This window comes from Ursus americanus, chromosome 6, assembly GCF_024610735.1.
Source record: "Ursus americanus isolate L20-20 chromosome 6, mUrsAme1.1.p, whole genome shotgun sequence".
In the NCBI taxonomy this organism is placed as follows: domain Eukaryota; kingdom Metazoa; phylum Chordata; class Mammalia; order Carnivora; family Ursidae; genus Ursus; species Ursus americanus.
The window spans coordinates 60442606-60468971 of NC_142132.1; the positions used below are offsets into that span (position 1 = coordinate 60442606).

The 26366-nt window shown below is 40.5% G+C and overlaps 1 protein-coding gene across 3 annotated transcripts in view; it reads right to left on the reverse strand.

Annotated features, from left to right (window-relative positions):
- Positions 1-649: 649 nt before the first annotated feature.
- Positions 650-26366, reverse strand: part of NRBF2 (nuclear receptor binding factor 2) — a 28384-nt gene continuing 2667 nt past the window's right edge. Inside the window, exons 1-4 of one of the 3 annotated variants that reach the window (XM_087863079.1) lie at positions 22725-22766; positions 15556-15640; positions 11874-11914; positions 650-2151 (exon numbers count right to left, since the gene is read on the reverse strand). In XM_087863079.1, the coding sequence (XP_087719205.1) occupies positions 1441-2151; positions 11874-11897 (735 nt within the window). In that variant the 5' untranslated portion in view covers positions 11898-11914; positions 15556-15640; positions 22725-22766 and the 3' untranslated portion in view covers positions 650-1440. Of the gene's footprint in view, positions 2152-11873; positions 11915-15555; positions 15641-22724; positions 22767-26366 lie in introns of those variants that run through there. The other 2 variants (XM_045783479.2, XM_087863080.1) reach the window with 2 other exon arrangements.

A 26366-nucleotide genomic window follows, 5' to 3' on the forward strand; every position in this document is an offset into this window, starting at 1 on the left:
GATGGACAAACTGACATAACTTTAGCAGAACAGGAAGAAGTCTTCCTTTTAAGAAGCTAGTTTATTTTTGGTTTCACCTGCAGCAAGATGAGACATAAAAAAATGTGGCCTCGCCAGCTTGCTTCAGCTCATCTTACTTCTGCCAGTCTCATCACCAAACGTGTGTGCCCAGTCCTACCCCGCGGCCCCACTGTCCCTGAGGCCGCACGGTGTCCGTCCATCTGTCTGGCACTCCCACAATGCCACACCGGGAACAAAGTCTAGGCTTCGAACACACCCAGTGGCCTGTAGCCAAGCATTTTTCACTTACCTCCTCCTCCTCCCTCCCTCCCGGCTCCTGGAACATCGGCAGAACATTGTCGGACTCCACGGAGCTGGGGCCGGGGACCCGGGGACAGTTGCCTCTCCCCCCCCCCCCCACCTGAGCACTGTCCTTGCGGCTGGGCAAGAAGAGGGAGCACGTGTAAACCTCAGGAACATACTTCCTCTCCTTCACCCCCCCCACGGGAAACGAACTACAAAACCACGAAGCACATGTCTTTAACAAACCCAAGTGATCGTTTGGCTGAATCTCTTCAAATGCATATTCAGAACTGACAAGAGACACACAAACCTGCCTGTCAACTACCGACCACATTCAACAAAGGTATAAAACACAATTACTTTATTGACTTCTTACAATCAAACACTGCCAACTACCATTACTTCCACTCATGCATCAGTAAAGAAAGGATCTTTCCTTCGTACTTTCAAATGATACATTTAAACAATAAACAAAAAGTTAGAACTTAAAATGCACCCTGATTAATTATGTAAACTGGTAATTAAAAAAAAGCATAACTAACAATTTGGTTCCTTTCTTCATAAAATGGAAATTTAAATATTTCTCCTGATAGTCTTGAGGTTCTCATTATGTCATGAGTAGTGCAAAGTGTGGCACACAGTTTCATCTAGAAAGGTGTGTCTTACACGCCTTATTCAACAAACGAAATGTGCATAACAAAATGCATACAGTCAATGCATGATAGAAAGCATGTTTCAAATACAAGGTGGCCCTCGGGCCGCCCTATTATTTAGGTTTTGCATTATCATTTATGGCATTAAAGATTAATTATACATAACATACGTTTATACATTTTAACCCTGAAGATAAGAAAAATAACTGTTGCTTGAAAAAACTATTCCAGGTAGCCATTTGGTTTGTATCAGGAGAAAGCGAGCCCCCGAGAGGCCGGTGTCTGCCCCGGCCGGAAGCCCTGGCGCCAGCGCTCGGCAGACGCGGGCACGTTTCACGGGGAGCGTTTCGGGCCGCGGCCCCGCCCCCACGGCCGGAGGCCGGGCGTCTCCGCAGTCACCTGCGCGCTCCCCCTGTTTTTCTGGAAGCACTGCATCACTCCGCTCCCTCGTCTTGTCTTCTCCGCTCTTTGCTGGCCTTGCGTTTCAATTATTCATAAGCCCTTTGAGAATATCCTCAGAGAGCTCCATGAGGGGAAGCTCCGGCGACGGGAAGTCCAAGGGCGGCAGGCTGGGTATCGGAATGTCCTTGGCCTTCCCAGGGCCGGCGGCGAACTTCTGCCAGCTTGCCGAGGCGGCGGCGGGCTCGGCCTGCGGCGGCAAGTTCCACAGCTCCGACTTCTCCACAAAATCAGCGTCGACGTCCGGCTCCTTCTCCGCGGGGCCTTTTAGAAGTCTGGCCTTCTCGGCCCTCAGCTGCTTATTTTCTCTCCTCAGTCTTTCATTCTCGGCCACGAGGAGCTGCACGTGCCGCTCCAGGTCGGCGATCTTGGTGGCCTGCTCCTCTCGGACGGTCTTCTCATCCTTGGGCGCCTTGCTGCCGGGGCACGGCTCGGCCGGCTCGCTCTTCCGCTGCAGCAGGAACAGCAGCGTGTCCGGGTCCCTGTCAAACACGCCCGGGAGCCCGGGCGGGCGCTTCTCGGCGGAAGGGCTGTACTTCTCCGAGAGAAGGGGGCCCCGGCCCTCGGCGTCGTCCGCGGGGGGCCTGTGCGACGTCTGCAGCTGGGCGGCCGCCTCCCTGTCTGCGCCGCGCTGGGCCTTGAGCCGCTGCTCGCGCTTCGCCCGCGTCCACCTCTCCTGGATGAGCAGCAGCTGCTTGGCGTGGCTCTCCCGCTGCAGCCCCAGCGACAGCCGAGCCTAGTGCGCACAAGGAGAGGTCATTTCACACGGACGTCTCTGCAGTGAGAGCCAGCGGATACCATCCCAAGGCCCTAGCTCCTTTCCCAACAACTTCATCAACGCTTAAAATGTACATACTGTGTTGGCAATTCAACAGAACCTCGCCTTTTTTCAAAACAACTTGGTCTCGGCTGGGCCAGAGGCCGCTCCCACCCGCAGCAGTCACGGCCGCCACACACACAGGGGGTCCACGCAGGCCACAAGGGGATTAGGGAGGGCTGCGCTTCTGAGACCCACAGGACGTCTACACAAGGCCACTCCGTCAAGACCGGCGGACGCAGGTTAACTCCCTAACAGAAATAAAGACAGAAAAAATCCAAGAACACATTCTAAATGAAAGAATAAGACAGATCCTCAGAAAAACTACTAAATGAAACAAAGAAAAGAAATCTACCCCTTTAAACAGCTCAAAGTAATGGTCATAAAGTGCTCACCAAGCTTAGGAGAAGATGGAGGAACACAAGTCTTCAACAAAGAGACAGAAAATATCTCCATGATAGAAGAAAGTACCACGCAGAGCAGAAGAATACAATAAGCAAAAAATACACGATAGGGAATAAACAGATTAGATGATACAGAAGAAGAGAGAGCAACCCGAAAGGGTAGAAATCACCCAAAATCAACATCGAAAATTTTTCTGGATGAGGATATAGTTACTTAAAGAGATCTCTGTGACAACAAAGCAGAATAAGAAAACTTACATGAAGAAATAATACCAACGTCTGCAACAGCCAAACTATGGAAAGAGCCCAGATATTCACTGACAGACGAATGGATAAAGAAGGGGTGTGTGTGTAAAGGACTACTACTCAGCCATCAAAAGAATGAACGCTTGCCATCTCCAATGACGTGGATGAACTAGAGGGTATTATGCTAAGCGAAGTCAGAGAAAGACAAATACCGTATGATTTCACTCACAGTGGAATTTAAGAAACAGAACAGATGAACATAGGGAAAAGGAAGGAAAAATAAGATGAAAACAGGGAGACAAACCGTAAGAGACACCAAACTCTGGGAAACAAACTGAGGGTTGCTGGAGGGGAAGCAGGGTAGGGGGACGGGGTAACAGGCTGATGGCATTAAGGAGGGCACTTGTGATGAGCGCTGGGTGTTATATGCACCTGATGAATCACTAAATTTTAGCCCTGAAATTAAAAAAAAAAAAAAAAGGAATAGAGCTTTTTAAATTAACTTTTATTTTAAAACAAAACAAGAAACAGCTGAAAACTTCAGGGAAGAAAACAATCAGGTCCAGGAATCCAAAAAAGCCCCAAACAAAATTAACCCAAAGAGATCCATACCAAGATATATAATAATTGAATTGTCAAAAAATTAAAGATAAAGTGAATCTTAAAAGCAGCAAGAGAAAGACAACTAGTTGCGTATAAAGGAATCCTCATAAGATTATCAGCTGGATTTTTGTGGGGTTTTTTTGTAAATCTCTTTCTTCATCTTTGTAACAACATCTAATTTTTAGGGTGGTTTTATTTTACACCATTTCTGTACAGATCTTTTGCACTCTGGTTTAGATGAAAACTATTTAACCTCAATTATAAAATAACATATTGGGATGCTATTAATTTATAGATCAATTTTATTTTCACCACCAAAATGATCATGTTCTGTCCACAGCGGTGTAAAGTCCGCTACCTGCCATCGCAGGAACCGCAGCTGCAACTGGGGGAGCCACATGGGAAACACAGTTCGGCAGTTTCAGAAATGAGAACACTTTTCCAATGTGCACGAGCTCCATAAAAAGACCAATGTGAAATGTGCAAATACTGGAATAAAACAGAAAAGCATCCCATACTATTCAGTAACTGAACATGTCTACTCTTCTTCGGCGACCGACCGAAGTGAGGACACAGCGGGAAGGCAGTGGTGATCACCGGCAAGTTTTTGTAATTTCCACACAATTCCTTCTCAGGTTTCCGGAGTAGAAGCACAGACTGGAGAAGTGTCACTAAAGAGGAGGGGGACAAAAAACCCCTAACGGAGCTGACCACAAATCACGTGGTACACATTTTCGGAAAGTGCGTGACTCCTGTCTGGAAGCACGAACTTCTGACCACCACCGAGAAGATGGCGCAGAAATGTGATCATCTGTTTTCCCCCTAAGGTCTTGTTAGGTCTTCGAACATCACAACCCTGATTCACAATAACAATACTAGAGCCTAACAAATAATATCGATTATGGTATCTGGAAGGAAATGGAGAATATGTTTATTTTTCTGGTACTCTGCTGAGGACCAACTAAGGCCCTGGTCATTGACACAATGTCTCCTAACTGCTGGAAAGGCTCTGGCCTTCTAAGATAAATGCTTCTGGCTGGTGCTCACGTCTGTGCAAGGCATGCCTGCGAGTCCCTGGGTTCAGGGCTCCTGGTGACCCTGTGCCGAGGACAGAAACTCCCAGGAGGGAGAAGAGGGAAAACACCGGCTCTCTCCCACTCCGCCCAGCACAGCAGGGAGCGGCCCGGGGCACCCTCAGCAGGACTCCCGGGACCTTCCAAGGCCAGAGGCCAGGCCTCTGGGCAGCCGGCGCAGGGGAGGCTCCACCGGGCAGACTTCGCCTGCCGCACTCCTAGTAGAAGATGAGAGACTTCTACAGAAACTTGTATATCAACATACTGGACAACCTAGAAGAAATGGATAAATTCCTAGAAACATATAACCTCCCCAAACTGAATCAGGAAGAAATAGAAAAATTTAAACAGACTGAATACTAGTAACTGAACTTAATCTATAATAAAAAATTCCTAACAAGCAAAGGTCCAGGACCAGATGACTTCACAGGTGAATTCTACCAAACATTTTATGAAGTTAATACTTATCCTTTTGAACCTATTACAAAAAATAGAAGAGCTAGGAAAGCTTCCAAATTCTGTGAGGCCAGCATTATCCCGATATCTAAACAAGACAAAGACACTACAAAAAAGAAAATTACAGGCTAATATTCCTGATGAACGTAGATGTAAAAATCCTCAACAAAGTATTAGCAAACCGATCTACCACAATCTAGTAGGGTTTATTTCAGGGATCCAAGGATGGTTGATATCTGCAAATGTATCAACCAGATATACCAGGTTAACAAAATGAAAGATTAAAAATCATACAATCATCTCAACAGATGCGGACAAAGCATTTGACAAAATTCAACATCTATTCATGATAAAGAAGCTCTCAATACAACGGGTTTAGAGGGAACATACCTCAACTTAATAAAGGCCATATGTGAAAAAAGCACAGCTAACATCACATTCAATGGTTAGAAGCTGAAAGTTTTCCCTCTGAGATCAGGAACAAGATAAGGATATCAACCCTTGCCACGTATTCAATGTAATACAGAAGTCCTAGCCCCAGCAATAAGAAAAAGAAATAAAAGGTATCCAAACTGGTAAGGAAGAAATAAAATTGTCACTATTTGTAGATGACAGAATACTATACACAGAAAAACTCGTAAGAAGCCACCAGAAAAGTATCAGAATAAATGATTTCAGTAAGTTTGCAGGTCAGAAAATATACAGTAATCCATCACATTTCTGTACACTAATATCAAAGTAGCAGAAAGTGAAATTAAGAAAACAATCACATCTACTATTACATCGAAAAGAATAAAATACCTAAAAATAAATTTATAACCAAAGAGGTGAAAATGACCTATTAATGGATGAAAAAAATTAAAGATGACACAAATAAATGGGAAGATATACTATTAAAGTGTCCATATTACCCAAAGCAATCTCCAGATTCAATGCAATCCCTATCAAAATACCAATGACATTTTTCAAAAAACTAGAATAATCCTAAAATTTATATGGAAACACAAATGACCCCAAATAAATAACCAAAACAATCTTGATAAAGAACAAAGCTGGGGGTGCCTGGGTGGCTCAGTCGGTTAAGAATCTGCTTTCAGGGGGCGCCTGGGTGGCACGGAGGTTAAGCGTCTGCCTTCGGCTCAGGGTGTGATCCCGGCGTTATGGGATCGAGCCCCACATCAGGCTCCTCCCTGTGAGCCTGCTTCTTCCTCTCCCACTCCCCCTGCTTGTGTTCCCTCTCTCACTGGCTGTCTCTATCTCTGTCGAATAAATAAATAAAATCTTTAAAAAAAAAAAAAGAATCTGCCTTCAGCTCAGGTCATGATCTCGGGGTCCTGGGATTGAGGCCTGTGTTAGGCTCCCCTGTTTCTCCCTCTCTCTCCCCCTCCCCTCACTCACGCTCTCTCCGTTTTTCTGCCTCTCTCTCAAAATAAATAAATAAAATCTTAAAAAAAAAAAAAAAGAACAAAGCTAGAGGTACTGTACTCCCAGATTTCAAGCTATACTGCAAAGCTACGTAATCAAAACGATACGGTGTGGCACCAAACGGACACACAGATCAAATAAAACAGAACAGAGATCACAAAAATAAATGCACACATAGTTAATCTATGACAAAGGAGGCAGGAACATACAATGGGGAAAAGACAGTCTCTTTATTAAAACTGGTCCACTACATGCAAAAGAATGAAATTGGACCACTTGCTTACACCACCCACAAAAATAAACTCAAAAATGAATTAAAGACCGAAATGTGTGACCTGAAACCATAAAATTCCTGGGAGCAAACATAAGCAGTAAGTGCTTTAACACTGGTCTCCATGATTATTTTTTGGATCTGTCTCTTCAAGCAAGGACAACAAAAGCAAAAATAAATGGGACTGTATCAAAATATAAAACTTTTGCACAATGGAGGAAACCATCAACAAAATGAAGAGGCAACTACCTCCGATATGGGAGAAGGTATTCACAAAATGAATCCAATAAGGGTTAATATCTAAATATATAAAGCATTCATAAAGCTCTTTATGAAAAAAACAATCCAGTTAAAAAGTGGGCAGAAAGCATGAATGGGGGGCGCCTGGGTGGCACAGCGGTTAGGCACCTGCCTTTGGCTCAGGGCGTGATCCCGGCGTTGTGGGATCAAGCCCCACATCAGGCTCCTCTGCCGGGAGCCTGCTTCCTCCTCTCCCACTCTCCCTGCTTGTGTTCCCTCTCTCGCTGCCTGTCTCTATCTCTGTTGAATAAATAAATAAAATCTTTAAAAAAAAAAAAAAAAAAAGCACGAATGGACATTTCTCCAAAAAAAGACATCCACATGGCCAACAGACCCATGAAAAGATGCTCGACATCACTACGCATCAGGGAAATGCAAATGAAAACCACAAGATACCACCTCGCACCTGTCAGAATGGCTAAAATCAACAACTAGAGACACAGCAGGTGCTGGCGACAATGTGGAGAAAAAGGAACCCTCCTGCACGGCTGGTGCGGCTGTAAATGGGTGCAGCCACTATGGAAGCCAGTGTGGCAGTTCCTTAAAAATTTAAAAATAGAATCACCATACAACCCAGTAATTCCACTACTAGGTATTAACCCAAAGAAAACAAAAACACTAATTGGAAAAGATATACGCACCCTTACGTTCACTGCAGCATTATTTACAATAGCCCAGATATGGAAACAACCTAAGTGTCTATGGATAGATGAATGGATAAAAAAAGATGTGGTGTATATAAATAGAATATTATCCAGCCATTAAAAAGAATGCGATGTTACCACTTGTGACAACATGGATGGACCCAGAGGGTCTTACGCCAAGCAAAGTTAAGACAGAGATAAGACAGGGATGCCTGGGTGGCAGTCAGTTAAGCATCTGGCTTTGGCTCGGGTCATGATCCTGGGGTCCTGGGATTGAGTCCCACATCGGGTTCCTTGCTCGGTGTGGAGCCTGCTTCTCCCTCTGCCTGCCACTCCCCCGCTTGTGCTCTGCTTCTCTCTCTGACAAATAAGTATATAAAATCTTGGGGCGCCTGCGTGGCTCAGTCGTTAAGCATCTGCCTTCGGCTCAGGGCGTGATCCCGGAGTCCTGGGGTCGAGCCCCACATCAGGCTCCTCCGCTGGGAGCCTGCTTCTTCCTCTCCCACTCCCCCTGCTTGTGTTCCCTCTCTCACTGGCTGTCTCTATCTCTGTCAAATAAATAAATAAAATCTTAAAAAAAAAAGTATATAAAATCTTAAAAGAAAAAAAAAAGAGGTAAGACAAACACCGTATGATTTTACTTCTATGTGGAATCTAAAAAGCAAATGAACAAGAGAAACAGACTCAAACACAGAGAACCGGTGGTGGCCACAGGGGAGAGGATGGTTTGATGGACGAAAATAGGTGAAGGGGATTAAGAGGTACAAACTTCCAGTTATAAAGTAAGTCATGAAGACAAAAAGCACAGCACAGGGAATCCAGTCAATAATACTGGAGTAACATCATATGGTGAGAGCTCAGACCTATACTTATGGTAAGCACTGCGTAATATACAGAATTGTCAAATCACTATGCTGTGCACCTGAAACTAATGTAACACTGTATTATCAACCAACCAACCAACCAACCAACCAACCAACTAAATAAATAAATAAATAAATGGCAGTTGAGGAAGAGACACACTCAGGAACAGGCCCAGGGTCACTACAGCCCCACTGTGGTGGTTTTGTTTGTTTAAAGATTTTTTTAATTTGAGAGAGAGAGAGCACAAGCAGGGGGAGCGGGAGAGGAAGAAGCAGACACCCCGCTGAGCATGGAGCCCGACACAGGACTCGATCCCAGGACCCTGGGACCATGACCCGAGCCAAAGGCAGATGCTTTACTGCCTGAGCCACCCAGGCGCCCCCCAGTGTGGTGGTTTTAAAACATGTCTATAAATTTTTAACAGTCCTATCAAGAGACAGAGTCTAATAACCCTTCCCTCAAACCTGGGTGGGCCTCTGTGGTCAATTCAAGGAACAATGCAGAAGGAGGGACAATGCTGGGAAACTTCAACGGCCACGTGGCCAGATGGCAGAAACTGGAGAGAAGAGGAGGAGGGAAACGAGGCCGTGCTGCCTAGGGAGCCCCAGCTCTCTCAGGCCGTGTTAGTCTCTCCAGCCCAGCACCAGACAGAAGCCCCCTCGGAGATGACATCATCAGCTGCCATAATCTGACTGCATGAGAGCTCCCCAACCCCCCAACTGACAACTGCCCAGCTGAGCCCAGTCAACCTGATTTGTGAACAAATAAATGCCTATATTAAAAAAAAAAACACAACCTTATGATCATCTCCTTCCACTTAATGAAGAGTAAATTATCATCATGCCACATAGTTAATGAACTTACCTGTGTGTGAGCCGCTTCATGTGAAAATCTAATAACTATGCTGCAAGAACCATATGAAATGCTTCTGTGTCCTCATCATCGCTGAAGTAGTCATTGTGTCTGACACCATGTGCAAGGCTTGTGTGCAAGCAGTCTACCTTTACACGGGCACAATGATGTTTTCTTACCGTTTTATGACTTTGCTTTCAAAGAGTTACATTACCATTCAGTATGCCTCTCCCATAAGCGGGAGAAACCACATATTAGCCTACCATCACAGGTAAGCGGGTTTTTTTTTAAATGTAACAATGTTTCCAATACTATACGATGAATAGGACTGTAATACTATACACCATAAACATTCTGTAATGAATGATTCATACATCAGTGTTTAGACTAGTCTACCATGAAGCAATCATACTGCTGCTTCTTCATTATCAGTACATGAATTGTTTTATCTGCAAATAAACGAGTTTTTTTCATTTTCATTTTTGATGTCTCGTGTCAGTAACACATGTTAATTAACATCTACAGTACTATGTCCGTAGTAATACAATTCACTTTCATAAACAGACAACAGAAACTTACTGTGTTGACAAATACAGGACAGTACTCTAAACGTATTTTTTTCCTTGTGATTTTAATATTTTCTTTTTTTCTAGCTCATGTTTGTATAAAAATACATGTATAATCACGCAACATACACAATATGTGTAATCAACTGTTTTATGTTATCATTAAGGCTTCTGGTCAACAACAGAATATTAGTAATTAAGTTTTGGAGGGGGACAAAAGTTACAGGCAGATTTTTGACTATTCATGAGGCTGGCACTCCTAAGCCTCAAGTTGAGACTCAACTATATTTTCCAAATTTTTTATGTTGAATGTGTTTTTTGTCAATGAGTTATTTGTGGAAACTTTCTGTTAACAATTTTCTACTTGTAAAAGTAACATATTCACGGTAGAGTGTGGGGGGGGAAACTTTAATATTTTGTTTAAAATAGTAACTGGCATTTTGTTAACCATACTGGGTACTTTAAAAAAAATTCTAAGTAAGAAAAACAATGGTCTAAAAAATAATAATTATGACAATGTGATTCAATCAGAATTCTATTCTGTTATGATGTTTTAAAATTTTTTAAACAAAAAAGCAAAAACAAAATAACTGGGCCTTTCTACCTTAGATAAGCTAACTTTTTTAATTCATAAACAAAACCCCATTCATTCAGAAAGTCAGAAGTCCTTTCCAAATCAACACTGTGAATAAGACCTTTTTTGAATGGCCCTACCCCTCTAAAATACCATTTGTACTCAGCTTATAATTAGAAAAACTTTCCTCTTTAGGCATTCATTCTACAACTAGTTAAGATCTTTTTTAAAGATTTACTTTATTTATTAGAGAGAGTGATTGAGAGAGAGCAGGGGGAAGGGAGGGAAGGAGAGAGAGAATCTTAAGCAGACTCCATGCCGAGAGCAGAGCCCAGCTTGGGGCTCGATCTCAGAACCCTGAGATCATGACCTGAGCTGAAATCAAGAGTCAGACGCTTAGGGACACCTGGGTGGCTCAGTCGGTTAAGCATCTGCCTTTGGCTCAGGTCATGATCCTGGGGTCCTGGGACAGAGTCCCACATCGGACCCCTTGCTCAGCGGGGAACCTGCTTCTCCCTCTGCCTGCTGCTCCCCACTTATGCTCTGACAAATAAATAAAATCTTAACAACAAAAAAAAAGAGTCAGACGCTTAACCAACTGAGCCACTGAGGTACCCCAACTAAAATCCCTTTCTAGCAGGGGTTCAGGAGGCTCAGTGCGTGTTTGTATTGTGTGGCTAACATGAGCAGTTCTATACAGTCAAAAGGGAAGAGCATGGAATAGAACATAACTTTCAGGTTCTCTTGGTTCAGTCTGAGGAAGTGGTATTTTTTCCCTGCCCAGTGATATGCCCTTACAGAAAGGATCTCCTTAACTCAAATTAGACAAACATTACTGAGTATCTCCTATATACCCTGCCACTTTTATAATCAGAAAATCATCTTTGGATAAAGGTATTTTCAAGACATAGGTAGGCCCTCCCCAAACACAGAAGAAATTTAGAGCCGCTGGTGAAACAAAATTTAAAGGTACCAAAACTGCTTAGGAATTCAGGAAACGACAAATTCAGATTTAAATTATTTTTGGCATGCAAAGGGAAGGCCAACTGGTTTCCCCTTGGCCAGGCCTGCTTACTCTCTGTGAGCTAACGCTCAGGAAAGGCCCTAGAAGTCTCTAAGGAACACATTTGGTGGATGTGAGATCTAGGAGTAACTAACAGAAGACAGAAGTTTCTGCAAGCCATGTCTGGGACATCGACAGCAGTTCACTGAGTTTTAATTTCTGAAGTACTTTTCTCTTGTCCATCTTATGTATTTTGGACTACGGTTTTTTGAGAGGGGCACAATACTTTATTTTATACACAGTTCAAGTCTCCACAAGAAAATTCTAACCTTTATCACAAATTTTAAGAAATTGTCTCACCTGCTCAGACTGTGTGAGTTTCATGGCTTCAGAAAGATAAGCTGGTTAAAAAAAAAAAAGGCACATTAATATGAGTGTCATAATCTTGTAATCAACAGGTCAAAGGAAGACTTTTAGTACTCCTATTGAAAAAAGAACTGGTTTTAGAAGCAATTCTGCTACATAGTTTCCTGTTTCTGAAAAGAAACAAGGTGGGGATTTTAAGACAGGATTCTTAACCTCTCCAAGAAAGGAGTCAGTGGTAACCACCTGTAGATACTCTCTACCCCATCTTGAAGGGGTTTGTTCTTCAAAATCCTTGTAGATTTCATAATTAAGAAAGTAAAGATGGTCTAATCAGAAATATAGGATCAGGAAAGATTAAAATTAAACAAGAACCTATCAACACCCTATTGCTCATTCTGATCACAAAAATATCAAGAGATGGATTTTTAGTGTCTTTTTATCCACATGAATACCTGGACTATATCATTTTGGCCTCCTACAGAACTACTTTTATTGAATTATTTCTGAACTATCCCATCAACCTACCATGAATCAGGTAGTTAAGAGCCTTAAGAACTCGTTGACTTATTTATTATAAGCAAGTTGTTGAGGATAGTATGTCTTTTATGAAGACCATAAATCGTATTTCAATAAACTTCTCTCTGACCTTAGGATCAGTTCTTGGGTGACTTAATTTACTTGAATTTAAAAAGTCACTGTAAAAATCCCTAATTTTTCCTCTTTGAGCTATCTTCCAGAAAGCTCAAAGCCAAGTTCTTCTTCTACCAAATAAGCAAGAACTCATGGTGCATTTTGCGAACTATGCTCCCAGGCACTCCTCATTTTATCTTTCTGTGGATTCCTCATCCGCTTATTTTTAATTACATTTTATATTTTGCTGTATTCCTCTCTAAGGCCTTTTATATACTATCTGGAACAAAACAGGGTATAAATGACAAGTATTATAACAACAGATTACACACAATCTCCATTTTTTTATTTCTTGCTTACTATAAACTTTTCAGTATCTCTCATCCCTATATTAAGTTCCTTTTTGCCTTTTTGCAGACACTACAAGGCAATCTTTCTGTCGTCTTAATCCAAATATTTTAATGATTTTGTTGTCTGCCAGGTTCTACCATAGTCTTCAAGATACAGACTAACTGGATGGTCTCTCCCCAACAGAGCCCAGTTGGTTCTACAGCCTTTGCTCTAGCCATACTTATATTTTTTCCCTCAACTTTTGTGCCTTTTATTCCTATAGTAAGTCTGTATAGCTGCATACAGACTATTTCTTTTTCCTTTTCTTCATGTTTAAGGCTATTGAGACATTGTATCTATTGCTGATACAGTGTGGATGAACTTCCTTAAACTTCCTATTATGTCTGCATACATTTGTGTCCCTGTGTGAACTACAGTTTGCTTTAAATCCACTTTATGAACAAATGGAACAGTTTCATAAAACCAGGCTTAAACCAACTGGACTACCCTTTAGAACCTTGAAACCATAACATGACAGCAGAGGATACCCAAGGACACCGAGTTCCCAAAGTGCAAAAGAATCAAAAAGAGTCACACCGTCACTTAAAGTATGTCCCATGCTTCGATTTAAAATTTGGGTTTTAAGGGGCACCCAGCTGGCTCAGTCAGTAGTGTGTGTGACTCTTGATCTCAGGATTTTACATTCAGCCCCACAATAGGTGTAGAGATCGCTTAAAAACAAAATCTTAAAAATATATATTTATAAATAAAATAAAATTTGCTCTTTTTGCTATTTGTGAAAAAAATGAAACCCACTTAGGGAAGTGGACTGTACAAGACTACAAGCAAGAATTCTAACTGACTGAGCCACCCAGGCACCCCTAACCACGTCAATTTTTAAACTAGCACTACATTCACAACTCCACTCTAAAACACAAGGCTACTTTTAACCAAGTCTAAACTCCAAATCAAATCAGCTCAGCGGGATTAACTAATCACACTTAAAATTCTATCTCCCTAATTAGAGCTAATGGGATCCAAAATGCTGCCTTTATCTTTTCTACTCCTGAGAATGTCGCAGAAAGCAGATACCGAGGAAGTAGGGAGAGGCGTGTAAAGCCTAACAACAGTCTTAACTCCTCATATAAAGACAGGGATGTAGGTTAGGAATGAAGGAGACCTTTCTCCCTTTATATACTCAATCTCCTACTGCTCAATGCACAACATATGCTGGTCATTCCATTGTATTATATTTTATATACATGTAACCATAACCACTGTGGGTTACTTAATTAAAGGTATTATTTGGGTGGCATTCATTCACAACATTTTTTTTTAAGATTTTATTTATTTGACAGAGAGCACAAGCAGGGGGAGTGGGAGGCAGAGGGAGAGGGAGAAGCAGGCTCCCCGCTGAGCAGGAAGCCCCATGTGGGGCTCGATCCCAGGACTCTAGGATCATCACCTGAGCTGAAGGCAGATGCTTACCCGACTGAGGCACCCAGCACAACACTGTTTTATTTAAAATAGTGTAGTACATTGTCTTCTGTAAGGTGACTATAAATTTAACAACTTGATTCACAACAAAATATGGTGCATGAAAGATGTAAAGAGCACTAGCTGCCAAGTTTAATTCTGTATAAAGTTCTCCATAAAACACACCATAAAAATTCACGAAGACTTACAGGGTACATATTATGCACTCAGCCCTACTGCTGAAGGAGTATACTTCAGTGGCAAACTAATTCTTTAAAAATAAGACTTGAAATTTTCTCTGAAAATCACGGGCGTGTAGGCAAAAATCACTGACATAAAAGAACTTATTCAAACCAGTATCCACTGGCTGGTCTGTATTTCACCACTAAGGCAACACTGGAGGGTGTGTACACTCTGCCAAGAAACAACATGGCTGTAATCATCACAGTGGCCTAGAAGGACAAAAACAGCGTCCTCCTCCAGCAGAAAGACTACAGGACTTACTCTAAGAAAGGTGGCCTACTTTGAATGCAGCATGAGTAAAATACTCCCTCCCCAAAGCTTTTAGGTTTGTTAACCAGCCGACAGAAACCAGTCTTACAAAACAGACCCCAAAGATCTATCTCTAAGTTCAACACATGCTAAACTGTGCAACTAACTGTGATAAAATAACTGTTTGATAAGAAGTCATTAATTCTAAATTTCATACCTAAAAGAAAGCAATCATCAGATGATACCGTAGGCATGAATGTACAGATGAAATATTCAGAAGGAAGCTAAAGAAAGAGTATTATCAGCATCTCAGAAAACAGAAATTCAGTGAAAACTAACTGGTTAAAATTAATTTAGTTATTACTTTCATAACCCAAAATGGCTAATTATTTGAAATCCATTTTCCATAACAACTAATATAAACTGGTAGACTTCTTGCAATCAGTTCTATCTTTAGGAATCTTTGGATTCATGAAGCTGTGTCCAGAGTCATTTACCAATATGGCATATGCAACCTTCATGGTTTTGGAAGACTAGGTTAGGAGAAACTGGGAAATCCAACATACTCACTTGAAAAGTAATCCAAACCGCTGTTCTGGTGGGTCAGTAGTGTCAACCTTGTATATGCAGGGCCAACAACACATCATTACTATTGTGACTTTCATTCTGAATAAGTTGTTGAGAGATGCTGGAGAAAAGAAATTGCCCTCCAGTTTTAGACTCAGTATTGCTTTAGAATAATACTCACCTGAAGCCTTTTTGTGACAAGAAATAGCCTCTTCGTATTTCCCTGCAGCTAGTAAACGATCTGCTCGTCTGCTCTGCTGATGAGCCTAGAAGACAAACACTCCTAAATTCCTCTGAATTATATAAAAAGACATGACTTAAAAAAAATTTTTTTGACAAGATAAATGATGTCCTTATTTGCCACGCATCAAACCATTGCAGCTCTACCGGTAAGAAATCTAATGGACAGCTCCTTGAGCGGCAGCATCTGAAAGGACTGGCAACTTTTCTCAACTCTACGAATAAACCATTAAGTTTCACACCAGGCACTCAGCTCCTTCAGTGACTCACATCCTTCCACTCTTCAGAGATTAACCAAGAGCTACAATCACAGATTGTTACCTAAAATGTATATTCACTTGATTTTTAACAACCTGCTTTCAAAACAAAAGTCATCTTGCAGATCCTTTCACGGTTTGTATCATTCAACAACCGTGATCAGGAAATTACTTACGGAAAAGTCAAGCTTCTCTTTTAACAACTCATTCTTCCCTTCCAACATTACAGTTACTATTTTTAAGATAAAAATTGGTACACTGTACAGCTGACGAATTAACTATACAAATATTTAATAGTACAGTGATTTCTTTTTCAGGTACCACCGCCCAAAACAAACACAGGCTCAGAACTTCTGAAAGCAAATGACTAAAGTGCCCCCGAATGTAAAGGAAAATGGATTAACAAGTAGTCATCGGCCTCTTCACATCTGTGCTACACTTTAAGAATTCCTACAACTTGGGGCGCCTGGGTGGCACAGCGGTTAAGCGTCTGCCTTCGGCTCAGGGCGTGATCCCGGCATTCTGGGACCGAGCCCCACATCAGGCTCCTCCGCTGGGAGCCTGCTTCTTCCTCTCCCACTCCCCCTGCCTGTGTTCCCTCTCTCGCTGGCTGTCTCTATCTCTGTTGAATAAATAAATAAAATCTTTAAAAAAAAAAAAAAAAAAGAATTCCTACAACTTTATGGGGCGCCTGGGTGGCTCAGTCGTTAAGCATCTGCCTTCGGCTCAGGGCGTGATCCCAGCGTTCTGGGATCGAGTCCCGCATCGGGCTCCCTGCTCCACTGGGAGCCTGCTTCTTCCTCTCCCACTCCCCCTGCTTGTGTTCCCTCTCTCGCTGGCTGTCTCTCTGTCAAATAAATAAAGAAAATATTAAAAAAAAAAAAGAATTCCTACAACTTTATGTTTCCGTTTCTGACATAAGAAGGTCCAGCAGACTCCCAAGGCCCACATAACCTCACCTAAGGTTATACAATCAGCAGGCAGGAAGACAGAAATGATCAACTCAATTCTTCTAAGTAGTGTAGTTTTCCTCACAAACTCAGATGATTTAACAAAGCTTCTTTAAAAAAAAAAAAAGTGAAAAGCACTGTACACCCATGTTCACAGCAGCATTAATCACAACAGTCAAAAGACAGAATCAACCCAAATGTGCATCAACGTGGATACAGATACACACACACACACAATGAAATTCGTATTCAACCTTGCAAAGGAAGGAAATTCGATATATGTCACAAAATGGATGAACTCTGAGGACATTACACTAATAATAAAATATAAAATAAGCCAGTTACAAAAAGACAAATACTGTATGATCCCACTTTTATGGGTATCTAACGTAGTCAAAGTCATAAAAACAGAAAGTGAAATAGCGGCTGCCAGAGCGTGGCGGGAGAGAAAAGTGGAGCTGTTGTTGGAGGTGCAGCGTTTCAGTTTTGCAAGGTGAAAGGTTCTGGAGACCTGTTGCACAGCAAGTGAATATACTTGCTACCATACTGTGTACTTAAAAATGATAAAGAGTGGGGCGCCTGGGTGGCACAGCGGTTAGGCGTCTGCCTTCGGCTCAGGGCATGATCCCAGCGTTATGGGATCGAGCCCCACACCAGGCTCCTCTGCTATGAGCCTGCTTCTTCCTCTCCCACTCCCCCTGCTTGTGTTCCCTCTCTCCCTGGCTGTCTCTACCTCTGTCAAATAAATAAATAAAATCTTTAAAAAAAAAATTTTAAGTTTTTTAATTTTTTTTTTTTTTAGTAATCTCTACACCCAATGTGGGGCTTGAACTCACAGCACAAGTCACATGCTCTTCCAACCGAGCCAGCCAGGCACCCCTTTACCTCAATGTTTTAAGAAGGCAAAAAGCATATCTGTTCTGTCAGGTGTAAAGCGATTTATCTTGAAGGCTTTTCAAAGACTGTGCCACAGATGCCTCATAAAAATACTTCAGAGAATCAGTTTTGCAACTGAGATTAGAACTATTCTGGGCATGTTTGCAAATTATGCTCAATGTGAACAGAGGTGAAGACAAAAGTAGAAAACAGCACTCTCAGCAATGCTTGCTGTTTATATTTTCCCTTCTATTTTTGTAAGGAAGACACAGCAACACACTTTAAAAGCAAGATCATCCATTTCTACCATTTGAGGTTTTTATTCTTCAAATAATAATTAAACTTTTCCTCTAAGTCTCAATTTGTTCCTGAAAATAATAATGGGTAAAAGAAATGGCTAGGAGCTTAAAATACTTTTTTTTTATTTTAATGTTTTTTTTATTATATTATGTTAGCCACCATATAGTACATCTCTGGTTTCTGATATAAAGTTCAATGATTCATTAGTTGCGTTAAAATACTTATAACTGAGCAAAAAATACATTCTGAACACAGGAGTATTTTATAGTACCCAGCAATGATACAGATCTTTTGGGAAGAGACTATATATGAAGAAAGCTAAGTTATGATCAACACAATTTCTCTAAGTAACATGTTCCAATAATATAATTAAAGCAAGTGGCACTCTATCAACAAGGCTCTAAGTGTAGGTAGTAAATGAAACCAAAGAAAAGGGGTGAATCTCCAGGTGTCTTAACCTTTCTGAGCTTTGAAAGAAGCCATATAGAAGAGACAAACCTGCTCTGAAATTCCAAAGTACCTCCTAACTATGCGTGGCAAAGTGCAGATCCTACCCTACCATGAAGCCAGGGCTCTGGGCTCAAGTCTTGGCTTTCCCACTGCCAAGTTAAACTACTTCATCCTTCAGGCTCTGTAAAATCATAGACATGGACCAGATCGGTACTTGAAGTTTTAATGGAGTACAAATCACCGGGCGATCTGGTTAAAATGCAGGCTGATTCAGTATGTCTAGAGCAGATGCAGGGGAAGCAGCTGGCTCCTGGACACACTCCTGAGAAGCAGGGACGAGATACGCTCTGAGGTCACCTTGCTCTGATGCTATGTCTCTATCATCTGTGTCTCTGATGACATTAACCACTTTCTACCTTGTACTATATTTATGAAGCTCCCTAATTCAATTTCAAGCTCCAGAGTAATCGAGTAAATTGTTTCTTGAACACCAAAGAAACAAAAAGTTCTTGAGTGGTGAGAACAGATCTCCTACCCCTCCCGAATTCACTAAAACCTCCCCACGTAAAGTCCAATCTCTGATCACTCTGTAAATTCAGGAGTTACAGCTCATTTAAAAACACACAGCTACTCTAGGTTATTTGGCACAACAGCAATCAAATTCCCTATTAAAAAAAACAAAAACAAAAACACAGTTCCTACTAAGTTCTTGTTAGACACCCAGCAAGCCATGACTATGTACAGAGCTTGACTGCCTAGGTTCAAATCTCAGCTTGAACACTTACTAGACACATGAAATTGGCTTTCTAAATTTTCTGCCTGAGTTTTCCCATCTCTAAAATGAGAGTATTGTGAAAAACTAGTTAAAAGACAAAAGTACCTTGGCGGTACTTGCCATCAAGTTCACAATGTAGTTGGGAAGACTAAATTGCTTTTTTCTCTAACTGAAGATATTATAGGAAATTTATTTTGGTAATACCTCTTATTGTATTTATTATTATTATTGATACTTCCTTTTTTTTAAGTAGACTCCATGCTAGGGCTTGAACTCACGACCCTGAGATCAAGAGTTGGATGCTTAACCAACTGAACCACCCAGGTACCCCAATACTTATTTTTAAAACAATTTTTAAAGATCCCTTTAATTTAAAATTAATCTCTTTAAATACTGTTCTTGGTAGAATCACAGCCATTAAACATACTAAGTCTATAAATAAGTTTCTTTGGTAATTCAAAATAAAACAGGAACAAGAAGCAATTAATATGGAAATGTTGGTTGAGAGATTCTAAAAGCAGTCTGGGCAGTGATATATTTTAATTCTGATAACGTAGTGTTTTTTGGCCAAGTATTTCAAGATGGACCGATTTATGGAAAAGGCTTTATCTCAATATTTCAAATTCATTAAGAAAGGATAAAAAACACTCCAGGTCTTTATGAATGGTTTCACTAACAATTCAAAAATGTTTAAGCCAAGAATGCATCTATTTTGGCTACTAAACAAAACAAATTAAGCTTAAATTTTATTTATCTTTTTCTTAAAAGTATCAATACTGGCCAGGAAACTTCGGCGGAAAAGGCAACATAACACTCTTCAAGAGCTTCAACTCCATTAACCCATTTTCATCTCCCTTGCTGGTAAATAAATGAGCTCGATTTTTTGTCTGTTTTAACCTCCTGGACTTCTTATAAAAGTGTGTAAATCTTTCATAAAAATCAGTGTTTTCCAAACCAACAAAATAGAAACAGACTCATAAATACAGAGAACTGGTGGTTGCCAGAGGGAAGACGGGTGGGTTGATGAAGGAAACAGGTGCAGGGGATTAAGAGATAACAAACTTCCAGTTTTAAGTCATGGAGATGAAAAGTGCAGCACAAGGAATATAGTCAATAATACTTTAATAACATTGTATGGTGACAGATGGTGATTATTTATGGTGAGCACTGAGTAATGTATAGAATTGTTAAATCACTATGTCGTACACCTGAAACCATAGGATATTTTCTTTTTTAATTCAGGTATAGTTGACATGTAACATTGTATTAGTTTCAGGTGTACATGATTTGATATTTGTGTGTATTGCAAAATGATCACCACAATAAGTCTACTTAACATCATACACCATATATTATTACAAAAAACTTTCTTCTTTTTGTTGTTGTTGTTGTTGTTTTTTTTTAAGGTCAGGAGCAGAGGGAGAGGGAAAGAGAGAATCTTAAGCAGGCCCAACACAGGGCTCAATTTCATGACCCTGAGATCATGACCTGAGCCAAAAATCAAGAGTCGGACACTTAACCAACTAAGCCACCCAGGTGCCCCAAAACTTTTTTCTTTGGATCAAGACTTTTAAGATCTACTACCTTCACAACTTTCAAATACGCAATACAGTATTATTAGCAACAGTCACCAGGCTATACATTATATCCCAGGACTTATTTATAACTACAGGTTTGCACCTTCTGACCTCCTCCATCTATTCTGACCACCCCCTTACCACCACCTACGACAACTACCAATCTGTTCTCTGAGCTTTTCTGTTTGTTTTGCCTTTTAAGTTCCATATGTAAGGAAAATCACACATATCTTTCTCTGACTTACTTCACATAGCATAATGCCCTCTATGTCCATTCATTTTGTCATAAATGGGAAGATTTCATTTTGTGTGTGTGTTTGGCTAAATAATATCCCAATGTGTAAGTACCACATCTTTATCCATTCATCCATCAATGGAAACTTAGGTTGTTTCCATATCCTGGCTATTGTAAATAATGCTTCAATGAACACGGGGTCTATATATCTTTTCAAGTTAGTGTTTTCATTTTCTTCAAATACCCTCAAGTGGAACTGCTGGATCATAAGGTAGTTCTAGTCTTAATTTCCTGAGGAGCCTCCATACTGTTTTCCAGATTGGCTGCACCAGTTTGCATTCCCACCAATAGTACACAAGGGTTCTCTTTTCTTCACATCCTAGCCAACAATTGTCATTTCTAGTCTTTTTGATATTAGCCATTCTAACGTGGGTGAGATGGTACCTTGTGGTTTTGCTGTGCATTTCCCTGATGATCAGTGATGTTAAGTATCTTTTCATGTACCGGTTGGCCATCTGCATGTCTCCTATGGAAAAATGTCTATTTGGGGCACTTGGGTGGCTCAGTTAAGTGTCTGCCTTTGGCTCAGGTCATGATCCCGGGGTCCTGGGAATGACCCCGTGTCACGCTCCTGGCTCAACAGTGTATCCTGCTTCTCCGTCTGTCCCTCCCCCACTCATGCTCTTTCTCTGATAAATAAAATATTTAAAAAAAAAGAAAAGGAATAACGTCTACTCAAATCCTGTCCATTTTTTAATTGGGCTGCTTGCTTTTCAGCTATTGAGTTATATGAATTCTTTATATATTTTAGACATTAACACCTTAGCAGACGTATGATTTGCAAGTATTTTCTCCCATTTATTCTGTCAATGATTTCCTTTGTCAGGCAGCTTATTAGTTTGATGTAGCCCCACACAATTATATTTCTTGTTTCTTTGTTGATTCAGTTATTTTCTTTGCTTCTCTATCAACAACTGTAGTAAGCAGCTTCTGATGTAGCTCCCAATGACCCCCGCCTTCTGGTATTCACACACTTACGTAATCTCTTCCCCTCACATGTGTGCTAAACCTAGTGACTTGCACCTAAGGGAACAGAATACAGCAAAGGTGGTGGATGTTGCTTCTACGATTAGGTTACAAAAGACTGTCACTTCCATCTTGGTAGGACTTTCTCTCCCTTGCTCACTTTAATGAAGCCAACAGTCCTGCTGTGAACTGCCCTATGGAAAGGCTCACATGGAAGAAACTGAGGGTAGTTTGCCAACAGTCAACAAGGAACTGAGTCCAAAAGGGGATTACAAAGCCTTCAAAGAACTGAACCCTACCATCAACCATGTGAGTGAGCTTGGAAGTAGCTCCTGCCCCAGTGGAACCTTCAAATGGGACTGCAGCCCCAGGTGACACCAGTGTTGGGGAGACAGGCTGCAGTCTAGGCTGGACAGACTACAGGAAACTTGGTGAGAAGCCGCATTCACTCTCACCTTCCCCAATAAATTCACTGTAAGTCTCCTACAGGCAAGTAGTATCTCCTAACAGTAAAGTAAGTAATGAATTAACCTGTCAAACTAATGTAATATAATTATACTTAAGGTAATTGCTCAAGTGTTAGAGAAGTCCAAGACCTGTTTTTGATTTTAAGTCTAAGGATCAATTTCTCCCACATGCAGCTCTGCTTTATCTTTTTTCCTACCTTATTTCCAATGTAGCTTACTTTTCTTCAGAACTGCCATCATCTGCTGTGAAGACAAACTGTAGGATACAACCCACCAATGAGTTATGAAATCAATTTAGTGAGTCAAAACCACCATTTTAAAAAACTAATAGTAAATATTAGAGTAAATGTTTAAGCTCTAACAGTAAATATTAGAGTTTAAAAAACCTAATAGGAAACATTATACAGTAAAAAGTAGTAAATGCTACTCTAATTTTTAAAAAATATTTGTAATAGTAAATATTAGAATTTTGTTTTGGGTGAAATTTTTGAGCACCCCTGCATTTTGCATAATTTCAAGAGGCATATGCATAATGTGGCAGCTCTACAGTAATATATACATATGTATGTGTGTACTGGTCATTACGTAAAAATCTCACTGTGGATCACAGTCAAAACAAATGGGCAAACGCTGATCTAACAGATCACTATTTTAATGAGAATCTTGCTTTCACACCCCACTGTCACCACTTGCTCTGCATTTCAATATCTTAATCAGTAAAACGGGGAAATATACAGCTACTAAGAAGATAAATAAGACAGCTGACCCTTGAACAACATTGGTTCAAACTGCACAGGTCCACTTATATGTGGATTTTTTTTTTTTCAGTAAATACAGTGTAGTACTGTAAAGTATTTCCCTTATGATTTTAGTATTTTCTTTTCTCTGGTTTATTGTAAGGATACGGTACATAATACATATACAAAATATGTGTTAATCAACTGATTATGTTATTGGTAAGACTTCCAGTCAACACTACGCTATTAGTAAGTCTTTAGGGAGTTGGGAAAACTGGACAGCAACATGCAAAAGAATGAAACGGACCACTTTCTTACACCATACACAAAAATAAATTCAAAATGGATGAAAGATCTAAATGTGAGACAGGAAACTATCAAAATACTAGAAGAGAATACAGGCAGCAACCCCTCTGACATCAGTCATAGCAACTTCTTACTAGACACACCTCCAGAGGCAAGGGAAACAAAAGCAAAAATGAACTACTGGGACTTCAAACAATCAACAAAACTAAAAGGCAACCTTCGGAATGGGAGAAGATATTTGCAAATGACATAATCAGACAGGGTTAGTCCAAAATCTATAAAGAACTTATCAAAATCAACACCCCAAAAACAAATACTCCAGTTAAGAAATGGGAAGACATGAACAGACATTTTTCCAAAGACACCCATGATGGACAAGACATGTAAGATGCTCAATATCACTCATTATCAGGGAAATACAAATCAAAACTACAATGAGATATCACCTCACACCTGTCAAAATGGCTAAAATTAACAACACAAGAAATAACAGGGGCTGGCCAGCATGCAGAGAAAGGGAAACCCTCTTACACTGTTGGTGGGAATGCAAATTGGTGCAGCCAGTCCGGAAAACAGTATGGAGGTTCCTCAAAAAGTTAAAAATAAAACTACCCTACGACCCAGCAATTGCACTACTAGGAATTTATCCAAAGCATACAAAAATAGTGATTCAAAGGAACACATGCATCCCAATATTTACAGCAACATTATCACAACAGCCAAATTATGGATGAGTCCAAATGTCCACTGACTGGTGAATGGATAGAGAAGATGTGGTATATATTTACAATGGAATATTAGTCATCAAAAAGAATGAAATCTTGCCATTTGCAACGACGTGGATGGAACGAGACAGTATTATCCTAAACGAAGTCTGTGAGTCAAAGACAAATATACGATTTCACTCACATGTGGAATTTAAAGGAAAAAACCCCACATGAACATAAGGGAAAGAAAAAAGAGAGGGAGGTAGGGAGGGAAGCAAACCATAATAGAGATTCTTAACTACAGAAAACAAATAGGGCTGCTGGAGGGTGGCGGGGGAGGGGGGATGGACTACATGGGTGACAGGTATTAAGGAGGGTACTTTTGACTGAGCACTGGGTGTTACATGTAAGTGATGAATCACTAAATCCTACTCCTGAAACTAACATTACACTTTATGTTAACTAGAATTTAAATAAAAACTTGAAACATTAAATAAAGACTATTAGGGTTATGGAAACAGAAATATTTAAGTTTAGGGGCGCCTGGGTGGCACAGCGGTTAAGCGTCTGCCTTTGGCTCAGGGCGTGATCTCGGCGTTATGGGATCGAGCCCCACATCAGGCTCCTCCACTATGAGCCTGCTTCTTCCTCTCCCACTCCCCCTGCTTGTGTTCCCTCTCTTGCTGGCTGTCTCTATCTCTGTCAAATAAATAAATAAAATCTTAAAAAAAAAAAAAAAAGAAATATTTAAGTTTAGGTAAATACTGGTAAAATAATAGAGGCATATTTAAATTATGTTCTCATTTATTAATAATATTCTTTATGGGGGGCACTTGGGTGGCTCAGTCAGTTGAATGTTGGACTCTTCATTTCAGCTCTTGATTTGGGCTCGGGTCATGATCTTGGCCTTGTGGGACTGAGCCCTGCATTAGGCTCTGTGCTCGGCAGGGAGTCTGCTTGAGATTCTCTCTGCCCCTCTCCCACCCCCTCAAATAAATAAATCGTTAAAAAATTATTTATGATTATTGCTGAATATACAGAAAAAGTGGAAAATAATAAAGGAATATACAGAAATTTAAGGAAGGTAGTCATTTCATAAAATTAACAGTATAATCATAAAAAAAGTCTTTGGGGAGTCAAAAGTCATACGTGGAGTTTTTGACCACACAGGAGGCTGGCACCCCTAATCCCCACATTGTTCAAAGGTCAACTATATATGTAAAGTGCCGGATGCCAACGCTAGCACTTAGTAATTGTTGCTCTACCACCTTTCCCCAGAGCACCTCCATTGAGCCCAACATAGCTGTGAGAAGATGAACTTTACCTGAAATTTTTTAGGGCAACAAGAAAGTGGTTCAAAACAGCCTCTTTTTTTACCTTAAAGATTTTACTGCCACCATAAGTAAGACGGGATAATTATAAAGGCTCTGGGTATGTACAAGGCCATTCTCTGGACCATGATATCTGATTCCTTGTCTCAGATGAGAAATGACCACTCTAGAGGGACGCTCAGTTACTCAACAAAACATTCTCAGCACTTAATAGAGCCAAACACATACAACTGTGGCCACAGTCACATGGACCCTGTCCTTAAGAGTTTGCAGAGTAGGTAAACAAAGCATGAGCAACAGTCATGTGTAAATTAAGGTCTGACATCACTTCCCAAATAGGCAGTAAACAAATCAAAGAACTACAAATTATCTCACACAAGTTTTGACATTTGCTACCAGCACTCACTTTGACAAAATTAAATGGAAAGAAATGCCTAAATATACACTAAGTAACTTTATAAGTTATAATTTTTCTATATTAAAAACTGACAAAAAGAAAAAAACTGATGAAACAAAACTTATTCAGTCCAAATAGTCATTCCTCTTCCCCCAACAATGGAAATATGATTTTTTCTTTTGACCAATTTCAAAAACCAGAACACTAGAACACAGTATCTGTATTAAATATTAAAATGACTATTTTTGAACCAGTCTCTTCTGTATCTTAAAAATCTACTGCTAGGAAATAAGCATATAAGGCCCTTACTACAAACCTGACTAAGAGAATCAATACTAAAGCAAAGGCACTAAAGACACAG